A 13,712-nucleotide genomic window follows, 5' to 3' on the forward strand; every position below is an offset into this window, starting at 1 on the left:
AGAAAATACAGTGCGTTTCAAAAAGATAGACTCAATTTCAAATTGAAGCAAATTTCAAATTGGGTCCATCTTTTTGAAATACCCGTAGTTCACGGCATTTGCTTCTCAAGTAGAAGGCAGTGATCTTAACGCTTCTTTCCTACACCCTCTCCCTAAGATTTCATTTCTGATTTTCTACAGAACTGAAGTTCTCTAAGATCAAAGTGTTTGTGCTGTGATAAGGTGACAACAATGTCTAATAAATGTATGCATTGAAAACTTGTTCTCCAACAACAGTCTAACTGCTGAATAAATACAGTGCCATCGCAGATGCACTTCTGAAATACTGTAGGGAAACAGGCAACAATGCTATTTCCAAATTCTATCAGATGCTTGTGTCATGAATGTTGCTCAACACAAGGTGGCATGCACTGGCTGCTTACCCATTACTGCAGTAGTCATTATTCCAGTCCACAGTCTGTGCTGGAGGATTTCTGCACCCTGAACGAACATACTCCATTGCTTGGGTAACAACTTGTGCAGCTGTTGATGTTGGATTGATGATATTCTGATAATCAGGCTGAAGAGTGAATCCCTAGAGGAGAAAGCAAGTACATTACTGTGTACAGAAACCAAGCAATAGGTTGTGTGCATTTAAAAAAATCCAAATGGTGTGTACTATAAAATGGTAGAACACTTATTTTCCAGCTGTATTTTAGATTATGAAACTTAAAATGGGAAAAAAAAATGTGTAGATGCTTTCTAAGTTTTAAAATCTTTCTTTGATTTGAGAAATGAAACATTGCCAAAATGTCGTCAGCTATTACGCAGTCACAGGATGGAACTAAAAGGGAGAGAGCAGAAACAATTCAAAACTAAGAGAACAACTCAATCAACACTGGAGCAAAAAGGTCTGTTTGCTCCTTAGAGCTTCCATTTAGATTAAACGTAAGGACATACACAAGTCGTTAATTCCCAGAATATGCAACAAAATCTTTTTGAAGGATGTAGGCAGCAGGTGGCTGACTGTTTTATTAGACTACACCTATTCACATATTGTTCTCAAAACCCTTTTTCTTTATTCAGTCACAAAGGGACCATCTGCTGCTGCTTTTATTTGTACTTCTCTCTCAACTACACAGAAATTCAACCAAAGCTTTTTAACAGTTGATGGACTAATGTAGTGAAAGTAGCACAGAATAACTTGCTTTTTGAAAACAAGAAGACAAGGAAAAAAAGTGGAAGTTACAAAGAGACATCTAACCTGCTTCCTGAAACATCTGTCGTATGAAAAGTCATAATAATTTTTAGCTCTTTTGATATACAAGGGTGTTTAAATGCTGTGTTTCAAAACATGGAGAACAATTGAAATTTCGAGGCTAGTGTATCTGGTTTACCCTGTATAAATGTACATGATGTTCCTGTAAAGTTAGAAGAACTACATTGGGTGAAAGTATGGGAATGCTGTACAAAAGCAATTTGTATTTGCTGAAAAAAAACTGGACCAAACTCCTTCCTGGGGCAAGAGCACACAATTTTCACTTAAGTTAACTGAACCAAAACATCTAGTTTGAAAATCCACTTCTGGCCAAAGTCCACATACAGAATAGAAAGGATTAGAGCTCATAGCTTTTAGTTTTAGATTCTGCTGGATTATGTGTGATTGCTTCATATACACAGCCTTCATTAAGACAGGAATTTTGAGATGTGGGGTTTTTGTTGGTGGTGGTGGTTTTTGTTGTTGTTGCTTTTGGTTTTGTTTGTTTGGTTGGTTGGTTTTTTGTTGTTGTTTTTGTGTGTGTGTGTTTGTGGTTTGTGTTTTTTGTTGTTGTTGTTTGGTTTGGGGTTTTTTTTGATTTTTTTTTTCCCTTGCAGGTTTAACAACTCAGCCACGCTACCTTTAATCAAGTTAAATGAGTATTCTCAGTTTCTGCCTGGCCGCCTCCGTCCCCAGAAATGAGCTTCCTTCAAATACAACATACCACTTCAGTCTTCACATCCCTCTTTCTTGGTGCCTCATACTCCAGCTCCCCACTGGAGGTCCTGCCAGTGTTCTGCCCCCTCGTGCCTCTCATATACACCGTCACCTCACTCCGCTCATCCTGACCACGGATTTTCACCCAGGCCGTAAACGAGCGTAACCTTCTTCCATAAACTGTTCCATGTGGAGAATATCCTAAGTCACACCTCAGTACCTTAAAATGCTCTCTAAAGCCTCACTCTGTCCCCAATGACTCCAAGAAACAGTCCATTAGCAGCAGGCAAGTTCATGAGCTGAATTCAGCATCTAGCTGTCACATAACACATACCACTCTGCTAATAAGGTAAAACAAAACCCACCCATGGTGACTGTAAACCCCATGCTCTGTACACAGCCTTTTCACCAGGCTCTAAACCTGCACATCAGGCTGCATAAACAACCCCCATGTCTGCAACGAATCCAAAGGAAACCGTAATCGAGCAGACTTCCCAATGACTTTAATTGGAGTTTTGTGTAATTAGAAAGCAGAAAAATTGGTTTTGAATATGACTGCCTTCATTTTTATACAAAACATCACCCATAAGGGACTTTATAATTTAGCTGCAAGAGGAAACTAACCACAGAAACACATTCTACCCTCAGGCACACAGGCTCACCTTTCATAGCAAAGCCCCTGAGCTCTCTCTTATCAGTCTTCATGAAACAATCATATATACAAGAAAAACACTGCATGGGGCCAGTACCTCCAGCAGTGCTGAAGCGAAGCACACAAGTGAGCAGGCACAGAGACTCAAATACTCATGCAGCAAGAAGAGACAGTTCCTCCAAGTCAGAGGAAGAGACCATCAGTGCAATATCCTTTCCATTTCTTCTGGATTTAGGACAAATAAATAGCTGAGATACAGGAGGATGGTTCTGTGGTTTAAATGCCGGCTTGGAACTGGGTGGGGACTTAAATTGTCCCAGGCTTTCTGTGTGATCACAGCCAAATTGCTTAGGCTCTCTTCCAGGGAAGCACGCATGCTTTTGTGCTTGGACTGAGTTGGTACCTCTCATGTTAAGATTGGGACCACAGATCTGAACTTAATTCTCCTATCTGCAAAATAAGGGGTAACGACACTTTCATCTTGCACCTGGCAAGTCTGTTTAGTTTATAACTGCCTGGGATGGGGGCCTGGGTTTTAGGACATGCTCACGTGATAAATTTTAACATGGTGCAGAGGTATCTGAGACAGGCTCCAGCTCCAGAAGCAGCTGAGCTGCCACAGCTCAGAGATCCCGCTGGGGCTGAGGGCTACTGGAATACCAGCAACGTGGGTGTTGGAAAGCATGCTTCTTAAGGCAAAAGTAATTTAATAAACCTGAACTCAATATGAAGAGCTGATAAAGTATGGCGATGTTCAAAATGTAAACAAAAATGACTTTGGCTTTTTCATTAACAGATAAAGCTCTGGAAATATAGATCTGTACAACAGAGGGAGACAGCCTTGTACCAGGCTTGTAGTAAATATTTGTGTATTATTTACGCCAGCCCTTAACAAACAATGATGAAATAAAAAGTGCTCTGAAAATGAGTGCTTTGAGGTCTAATTAAACAATGCTGAATGTTTTTGCATTGTAATGCTCAAGAGAAAATCACCAACTGTTTTGCAACATGCCTAGAATTTTAAATTTCATTTTCTTGTTCCAGATTGAAATAAAAATAGGGAACTTGATAAAGATTAATTCGATGTCAGGAGGGACATTTGCTCTTTAATTAGATTTCTGTAGCCCTAGCAGTTTCGTTGTGCCACTGTAGCAAGTCCTAAAAAGCCTGCAGCACAACTAAACAGTGATCCTCATCTCCACACTTTACTGGGAACTAATTTCATTTCCTGCCTGTCTGGAGAGGTATTTTCAACAGGCATCAATGTTTTTGTCTTCACAACTGATTTATTCATCAATCTCAATGTGATATTTTAAACCTTTAAATTACATCCAAATCCTAAAGCATCTGTTTATTACACAAGGAAATTGAAAATCTGTCTGTGTGATATCATACAAAGATTTTTCCTTAAGGTTATAAAGGAAGTTGACAGATATTAATGATTTTTTTTTCTCTTGACCTCGTTTGAAGGCAAAGCTTAACAAAAAAGAGGAAGAAATCTGGACAAATACAGCAGGTCCATGAGTTTACTGTATATAATATTTATACCAGAAAAGATGAGGCTATTATTTTGGGCAGGATATGCAATCATCTTGCTGTATACATTTATTTTCTAAAGGAAAAGGAATATCTAAAAGTAGGCTGAAATGAGTTATTTTTAAAAAAATAAAAAATAAAATGTGACATACATTAATCTTCTGCTTCTTTGTTATTCATACACTTGAAGCCATTTATTACTAGACATTAAGAATCTAGTTTTGCTTGCTCTACCTGTGAACTGAAGTGGGACAGAGATTTTAAAGTGACTCACCACCCCACCCAATCTTGGGTGAAAGATTTTAAACAGGGAAGGAGATGCTTCCAGTAGGGCTACTTAAAAGGGCTCCTTAACAAGGACGGGGCATATTTGGGAGGGAGGCAATCCTTGGTCTCATCACTCTCCACAGAAAGCAGCACAGTACAACAAGCTGGAGAGGGATGCTCAGAAAGATGCACAAGTGTCTGTTTGAGTAGAGAACTTTACACCTGTGGGAGCACATAGCAAATGGGAGGGAGCAAAACAGCACAGCACCTAGATTGACACCCAGGCTGGCCAATGAGATCTACCCTACCATTAGTGTCATGCTTTCTATATAGCTGGAAATGGCTTTTCCAGCTCTCTCTTTTGCCTTTTTTTTTTTTTTTCCTGAGACTGGCTGTTCAGTGTGATCACATTTGAGAGCAAACTCTTGTCCGGATCTCTGCTCTTCTGGGACTGGCTCTAAAGGACTGGTGTTCATGAGAAAATGCATTGTGCATCATCAAACTTTTCTTCTTCTTCTTCTTCTTCTTTCTCCTTCTTCTTCTTCTTCTTTCTTCTTCTTCTTCTTCTTCTTCCTCTTCTTCTTCTTCTTCTTCTCCTCCTTCTTCTCCTCTTCTTTTGCTGTCTTATTAAACTGTTCGTATTTCAACCCACAAGTTTCTCCCTTCTCTTTCAACTCTCTCCCCATCTCACTTTGTGTGGGGGGACAGGGAGCGAGCAGCTACATGGTCCTAGTTGCCAGCTGGGGTCAAACCACCACAGCTCAAAAGTTGTATTACTTTGAAACAAAAGTAGGAGCGTAAGAAATATAAACTGGCTTGTAGATGTTTCACAGTGCTTAAAGAGAAATGTAGTTAAGATTGGCAGTGTAGCATTTGGCAGTGTAGCAGGGAAAACCACATACCACCTTGAGTGAAACTCAGAAATATCTCACCATGGTATCTTCATCATAAGCCCAGGTTTCCCCCTGAGTTTTTCCGAGAATTGAACATGGACTCTCCCAGGACACTCACACCAGGACACTGGGTTTCTAACTAATAGGAAAACCTTCAGGAATGCACGGCAGCAAAAGACTCCACATTCGTGTGGTCATAAGCCTGTTGAGTCTGATTACGAAAAATAAACTGGACTAGGAAAAAGTTGTAAACATTTTAAAAATTTTCCTTCTTGTGTGATTACTCCAAATCACTCCTGAGATTAAGATCAAAATCTCTGAAAAAATCAGGATCGTACTGAGCACACCTTGGTTTACCTTCTCAACAACTAAATTTATCAGTCCAGATTGCTTTCAATTATTTTTGTTTGTTTGTTTGTTTTGTGTATGTGTTTTTGTTGTTGGTGGTGGTGGTTTTGTCTTGCTTTGGAAAATTTCTTCTCCTGTTAAACTGTTCTCTCAGATAGAAGCTATATTTTGTGTTTAGGTATTCCCATCTCTAAAGACCAATCTTCAGATAAAATGTTTCTGGCTTGGAAAGCAAATGCAAATGCCTTGTTAGGAAAGGTGAATTTATACAGATATTCAAAGCATGCAGCAAGTTCATGACTATGTATTATCAACCAGAACTGACAAGTTTTGTGTATACAAATTTTGTAGATTCTTGCAACTCCATAAAAAAAAAAAATCATTCAGATGCTATTTTGCAAAGCAAGATCTTATTATCGATAGTCAGATCTCATCGAACACAAAAAGAAATTTTCTCTCATGAAACCAACAAAGTTAATCTGCTGTAACCCTCCACAGGCCTGGGCCCCAAAGTCACAACAGTATGTCTGTTCTGCATTCAGTCAGAACTCTTAGGAAATGTATTCAGAATCAACTGTCCAAAATATCGGGAATGAAAAAAAAAGCAAGCCACCACACTGGGATACTGGCGATAGCCCACCTATTTCCAGTAAAAATAAAGTATGTCTATTTAGCAAAATGAAGTTATGAATGCGGCATAAACTAACATACTTGTGTTCACTTCATCTAGCATGTTTAACACAATCTGTGTTGCTTCATGTTCCCTCTGACTGTTCCGTATCACAGGCAGCACAAGGATAATGGCACATGCTGCCATCGTATCTTTTTCTATATGTCTGCCTTTTGTTTGTAAAATGTGTCTCCTGAAGACTTAACATTTCACTTCTATTTCAAGGTACTCCCAGATTTGCAGATGGATCCACGGACACACTTCTATTTAAAGGATACCTCCCGAATTTGAGGGAGAGACATGGTTGGTGTTCACAAGAACGTGATGAGAATCGTTGCTAGCACAAACAGGTCCAATTAATTCCCCATCATGTAGGTACTCATTCATTTCTTCTCACCTTTGAAAGACTAAGCCCTTCTGCAGTTTTGGAACTCTGCAAAATCAAAGCTAATCCATCGCTCTGAACCTCCCTTGCTATGTAAACTTCTGTACGACTTTTTTTCTCAAAACCCCTAGCTCCCCAGACAACTGAAAAGCTCAAACTTACTTGTTGCATTGTAGGTGAATGTAAAGCAGGCTGGACCTGCATCGGTAGCTGGTTTCCAATGGGCTGCTGCATTGAAATCGGCTGGTGTTGCTGGATGTTGAGATGCTGGTGCAGAGGGGGGCTGATCTGAAGAGGCGGTGGTGGGGACACAGCCATGTTTGCTATGGAAACAGTCACGGGCATTTGGTTGTTGGGCTTGGGCGCTATGTTCCTGGGGATGTTGGCATGCATGGCAGTGATGTGAGGATTCATCCCTGGTTGTTGGTGGTAGTGGGAACTGAGGTACAGTGCAGAGTGAGCCTGGGCAGGCCCGTGAAACACCGACTGCTTTGAATTCATCATCTGAGGTTGTGGGGAGGCTTTAACATCAACGGGTTCGCTGTAGCTCTGTTGAGAGAAACAAAAACCAGACGACACTTAGAAGCTACAACAAACTGCTGTTCTCCCCTCCTGAAGCCTCTTTAAGAATGTCACCATGGGAAAATACATGCCTAGACCATCAAATTGTCCTTGACACAGAGCTTGGTTATTACACTAGAAAAAGAATTATTTCCTTTTACTTTACACATTTCTCTTCAGCATTGTAAAAAAAATAATTTAGCCACTCTGCTTCCTGGTCTAGCCTGATATTTTGCTTTTCCCAAACTTGGAACTGGCATCACTGACCTAATAATCTACATGACAAAGACAACCAAGCCTATCACAGTTGTTCACATTAGCAGCCATTACTATTGTCATAAAATTTGATGGGTTAGTTGAAAACAGATTCAGGAGGGTGGGTACCAGCAGAAGTCTGCAATGATCTTTAATATGTCATTTCCCTGCTCCATGCCTCATTTTCCCATCTGCAAAACAGGGATAAGAATTTCAATGCCCTTTACCATAGATGTTGACAGAAGCTAATAGAGCTGCATCAGTTAGCTAACATGGTGAAGAGGCTAAGCCCCATCCACAGTTGTTCTGCTGCATTGAATAAATATGCTAGTTGCTCTGCCAATACCTTTATTTTGAAGTGTTCCACGCTGGGATGCTATCCGCACCTGTACCAAATATGTTGCATGAGCCATGCATGTAGAAAAATAACAATATTCTGAACAATTTCACTTCCATTGTTAATCCAGTTCATAAATTCTGAAAATTCTGCTTAAAACTGATGTCTGTATAAATGTTAGACTACATCAGACACAGTGAAACTATCTAACTAAAGCTGGGAGAATACTGCATAGAATATTAGAAAATGCACATATTTTCAAAAATGTTATGGTCTACCCTGATTTCTTAAAGCTGCTAGTAATACAAAAAATCCATTAATGAACGTGAATTTTAATAATACTCTGTTCTAATATTTTAACTTTTTACATTTGATTTAAACTCAATTGTGAGTTTATTTTCTTAGATCTTCTAAGTGCTAACTCTATGTGCTCAAATAAATGATGAAAAAAAATTAAGAATTAACTCCCATGAGCGTATAGGTGTGCATCATAATTTGCAGTTAAGTCACATTGAGATTTATAGCCAGTGAAAGGTGAAACATGCTGGAAAAAAATGGCAGAAATGTCCCTCTGGAGAAAGAAGTCACTTTGTCAAAACAAGGGCTGAAAGATGCATATATGCCCTTATTCTGTGACCTCCATGTCATGTTTGCTCAGTTTACAAGTCAGAGTAAGTTTCGTGTTACTCTCAGCACTCCAGGGTCAGTAAAATCTATTTGTATTCTCTCTGAAGGATGCACCATCGCCAACAATCCGCTGACACGCACGTTACTGAAATTACTTCATTATATGCGATGATAAAGATGAGAAAGATAACTTCATTTTTGCTAAGTATAACTGCAGTTCCATTAGCAAAACCCCTTGTTTTCTCCAGTAAACTAAGGAAAATTAAATGAATAGGATAAAATGAATAGGATAAAATGAATGCAAATCTCTGTCTCTGTGGATCTGCTTGGCTCTGCTCGCATGTGGATGTACACGTGTGCAATGTGTATTATGTACATGTTTGCAGGACTCAGATACAGTCACAAAAAACCCACAGACAGTAAATTATAAAATCTGAAAGTAGGTGCCATATCTAACAGGTTTTTGATATTATTTTTAAAACGCTGAACTAATGTTCATGACAACATGAGAAATATTTTCTCCATCTCTTCCCAGTTGCATTTTTAGGGCACTCTCGTGAGTGTGGTAGCATAGACAGCCAAGTTTGTCGAAATCTCAGAGATTCAGAAGAAAATTTGCTAGTTAGCAGCATGGTCCGGACCCTCCTCTTGAGTGTGCTGGGCTCTTTGCACTTTTACAGGAGATGTATGCTGTGTTCTTTCTTCAGAAACTTCAAGTTTTACATCCCCTCACGCAAACACCTTGCCTTTCCATGCTGTAGCTGGCAGGCTCTATCTGGACCGAGCAGGGATAATCGCTCCTGAAGTGTCTAAGGGCAAATTGGTTAAACAGTTCCTCCTCGTGAGGAGGTATCAAAAAGCCTTTGCAGCACTATTAGTGGCACGCTGATACATACTTGTATTTAATTTGTGACTACAAAGATGCCGCCATACACCTTTTTAACAAAGATATAGCGAAGCTATTTAATTATTGGGTAATTCTGAGTTCACACATAAGTGGCAAATGCATGGTTCATACTGATAAAATTACACAGATATCAGATACTTAGGATCATTTAATACTTGAAATACCAAATTATGTTAAGAGGAATTGTACAGTCTCTGGCCAGAGATGAATAACACTCGCTTTACTTCTGAGAAGAACATCTGCAAAGTGATCAAAAGGGACTGTTCCAGCTGTCTCAAGTTATCAATCAGCTTTCTATATGTCGCACTACCTCCTGATCCAGTGAAAACCACACTTCAGTTTCAAATCAAGTATTTGCTGTTACTTAGAATGATTTAAATCATATGTGATCTGAAACCAAATTGTCCAATGTTAGCATAAAACACATCAATATTATCAGTTACTGCGAATCTTGATAAATGAACACATTAAATGCTCCAGCATACTGCACTTTCAGTTTTTTCTAAGGCTGGGTCAGAAACACAGGTTTTCTAAGTATTGTTGAAGCTAATGGAATGGGTGATGTCAAATATTTTGGCTTTGTTATGTCGTTTTACTGTCAAATAAACCAAGAGGTGTATGTGATGCATAGGTCACGCTATTTCAGGCACAATTATTGCTTTCACAGATTTGAGTGGGCATTGCACTTGTCCAGTACAGCATCAGACAATCTTAGACAAGGACTTTCGTTATGGGTGAGACTGGGAATTGAGAAAGAAAGGATTCAATTAGCCGATATGGGCTTCAAGTGCAGAGTCATATTCCCTAACCTTGCAGGTTGGAATTCACTCAATTTGTTCTTGCCTTATCCGAGGAGAAGAGTACAGGAATAATTTTAGAAACAAAACAAAACAAAACTTCTTTAGTTAATGAATCTGCCCAAAGGCTACAAGGACAATTTACACCTCTATTTTGTGGCATTGTTGTAGGATACAATTCATTCACAGATATACAGTGGAGACCAAAATTACATATCCGTACACACACACCATCAAACGCTGAAGCTTAGTTTCTCCTACATATGATAAGGTCTTCTACTACACATGCAATGAGAAAATAATTTATCATTACTATCAGAACTGTGGAATGGTATTGTAGACCCACCACTAGAGGGTGACAAAATATTATAATTAGTTAATGGTAGGACTTGGTATTGTACACATACATTAGTTAATGGACTCCAGGACCACAAACTAGCTTTTCTTGATATCTCTTTATGCTCTTTGAATGGCTTCTACTTGTTCTTGAGCTCAGCTCAAAGCCTTACTCTAAATCTTTCGAGTTCTTCATAAGTTAGGAGTAGAGTTTCTTATGGACCTACCTCTCCACCTCACACCAACATCTAATACTGTTGCCTAAACTAAAACAAACAAACAAACAAACCCACCAAAGCCAACCAGATTAGAAGGTGAAGACAAGGCAGGTAGGCCAAGACAATGGAATGCTACAGAAAAAGTATGACTGCCCTTCAGACACAACACACAACCACATTTTTTTATTCTACAGTGGTCTATTGTTTTACTGAAGCACGAAGAAAAAGAGAGAAGAACATTTTGAAAGCCCGAAAGACAGAGAATGAAACTAGAACACAAATAGGGAAAGGAAGGAAACCAAATAAATGCTACTGTAACTTTTATGATAATGAATATAAATGGATTAATTAAAAGTACTGACAAGTTCAGCTTATGGAAAGGTTTGGTGCATGATCTGAAGTCCACAAAATTATTCTACTTGTATCATACTTTCAAGGAAATGTGTGATGATACAGATGAGTGATGTTCTTCAGAGAAACTGATGAGAGCTGATCATTTTGCACAAAGTTTGGGATGGGAAGGGCTGAATCAAGTTCTTCCCACTTTACACCAAACTCATGCTTGTCCTTCCAATTCTAAAGCAAAGCAAATTTTCCCATGCACCTTCTACTCCACTACTACGTGTCAAAATTTCTTGTGCTTATTTGCCAAATGCAATAATTAGATTAGGTTAAGGGGTTAAGCATCGCTCATCCAGTTATGCTATTCTTTCCTAAGGAGAACTGCCCTGGGACTACTGGTCATTCTTATCATGGACTGAACTCAGGCACAGGGTGGGATGTCAGTTCCTACAGGAAAGTGACACTGGGATTTCCGTCACCCCGAAACATCTACTCCACTCCTACAGCTGAGAAATAATTTTTGGTACAGACATCCTGCTCAACCTAAGTGGCGTCAGAGAAAACTGCAATAGCTTGGTGATGCCAGCCTGGCATCTCTGTGGCTTCCTTTGGGATATCATTTTACTTCTACTTTGACAACTCTATAGTTGCACTTTAAGCCATCACCTGTATATTGGGGTAACCAAACAGCGGTTGAACCCCTGCACATGGGTTTTGATTCTCTTTCTAACTTGTGGTTGCCTTCTAGCTACCGCTGGCTCTTCTAACACCACTTCTATTGGAACATGAACAACATCCATGTGATCGAAAGTAAAGCAAGGACATGTTTTAACAAAGCAGCACTCTAAGAGCCTGATCCTTAGACTACTGAATTCAATGGAAAGTCTTCTGTTAATGTAAATGGAGTTTGGATCAGAGCCCAACACTGTTACTTTGGTATTAACATCTGGATGTCTATTTTGTTTCCATGAAAACCAGGTAGGACCTGGCTAAGAGAGGCTGAGAATCACTCCCAATTGATGAGCACTAATTTTGACCTGTGTTTCTCCAGAAGCACACCTAGAAACTACAAGTGCTGATACTTACTTCATTTCGCTTTCATGATATGTTAATGCAGTTATTGTTAGAAACATTTCCAGCAAGTAGGAACATATAGATGCGTATACACAACTATGTATACGAACAACTTCATTTTACATACTGTATACATGTTTTATGTTCAGCATTCTGATCTACTATAGCATATTATACCATTATAAATGGGAATTAAGTACATATTTTTGCAATAATCTCATGCTAATAATCGGTGCTCAACTAATATTGCTATTTGCAATATAAAATAAAAAAATCAGTGTTGTCTCAAAGAAACCATGGTGGCTCTACTTACAGTGAAAAAAAGTTACATTTTTCTTATTCTATTGATTTCACAAAATTAGATAATGATCACAGCCTTTCAGCGGGAGCAATATAATTTCAGTCATTTACAGAGGAGACATTATCAAAAAACATCGGCAACTAAGCTCTCCTTTATAGTAAAATGCTCAGTAAGTACATTCAGAATATTCAGTAAATGTTCTTGGTAATATTGGATGCCTATCTGTCCTTTAAATACATGCTGAGGCACCTTCTCAAGGGCAAAGACATATGCCTTATGGCCAGCATAAACTTTCTGTCAATGAAAACAGCTTTACTTATGGCTAAATGTAACCTATTCCAAGCTCAGAAGATTTTTTTTACATAGCCAAAATGGTGTAACATAGTTTTATTTTAAATGAGAAACAGGTGCTTCTCTTTAAATGAGAAACAGAGGTTTGGCATTCTCTGCACACAGACAAAGAACATGTACTATGTGAGTATTTCAAGGCCTAGGAAAGAGTTTAACTCAATTTGGGTTTTACATGGATATGTGTCAGAAACCTACATAGTTGCCACACTGTCCCGTTTCATGGCAGTGCCATGCACACATCTAGGAACTGGTGTCCTTCCTTGAGCCATGATGAGGAATTCAGCAATTTTGGGACTCTATGACCAGAATGAAGGTTACATTTAGGTAACACCAGTGATGATGTAAGCTGGTACCAGGAGGGTGCAGGCTGTGCAAGCTGTGATCAAACTCAGGCAGGCCTGACTCAGCTTTAAATGAGTTATCTTCAATACTGTGACATTAAAGAGGGAGAGAGAAGGAAATTGGCCGAATGTTTATGCAGCTCCTACAAAGCTTACCTAAGCTTAAGTTTGCATCTGCTGTCTTTGCTGTCTCTTTGGTGGAAGGAACATCTTGAATTGTTTATTCCTTCTCTCAGCTTTTCCGTGTTCACATAATCCTGTCCATCTTTAACGTTTTTGACATTTTAGGTCACTTCCAACCCCAAGTCTGACCTTGAGAAGAATCCCTTCTTCTAGACGACATGGGCTCAGCAATTTTATTAATACTCCTGTGAAGATGTTTAGGAGAGAATCACTTCTCTCCACCAGTGTTTTCTCTTTCCTGCTTAGCTCTTTAACTCCCTTAGAGATTCCTTTGACTTAACTCTATTCACTCTGGTAGAGAGAGAACTCATATACATATTTGCAGTACAGCTGCCTTTCTAGCTAAGGCACAAGAGGCTCTTAGCAAATGACGCTTC

General features: G+C 39.1%; 1 protein-coding gene across 1 annotated transcript in view; it reads right to left on the reverse strand.

Annotated features, from left to right (window-relative positions):
• TOX (thymocyte selection associated high mobility group box) overlaps positions 1-13,712 on the reverse strand; it is a 216,406-nt gene that overhangs the window by 2,031 nt on the left and 200,663 nt on the right. The window contains exons 7-8 of the mRNA XM_065629639.1: positions 6,868-7,254; positions 423-574 (exon numbers count right to left, since the gene is read on the reverse strand). Coding sequence (XP_065485711.1) covers positions 423-574; positions 6,868-7,254 — 539 coding nt within the window. The remainder of the gene's footprint in view (positions 1-422; positions 575-6,867; positions 7,255-13,712) is intronic.

Source organism: Caloenas nicobarica, chromosome 2 (assembly GCF_036013445.1).
Source record: "Caloenas nicobarica isolate bCalNic1 chromosome 2, bCalNic1.hap1, whole genome shotgun sequence".
NCBI classification, from domain to species: Eukaryota; Metazoa; Chordata; class Aves; order Columbiformes; family Columbidae; genus Caloenas; species Caloenas nicobarica.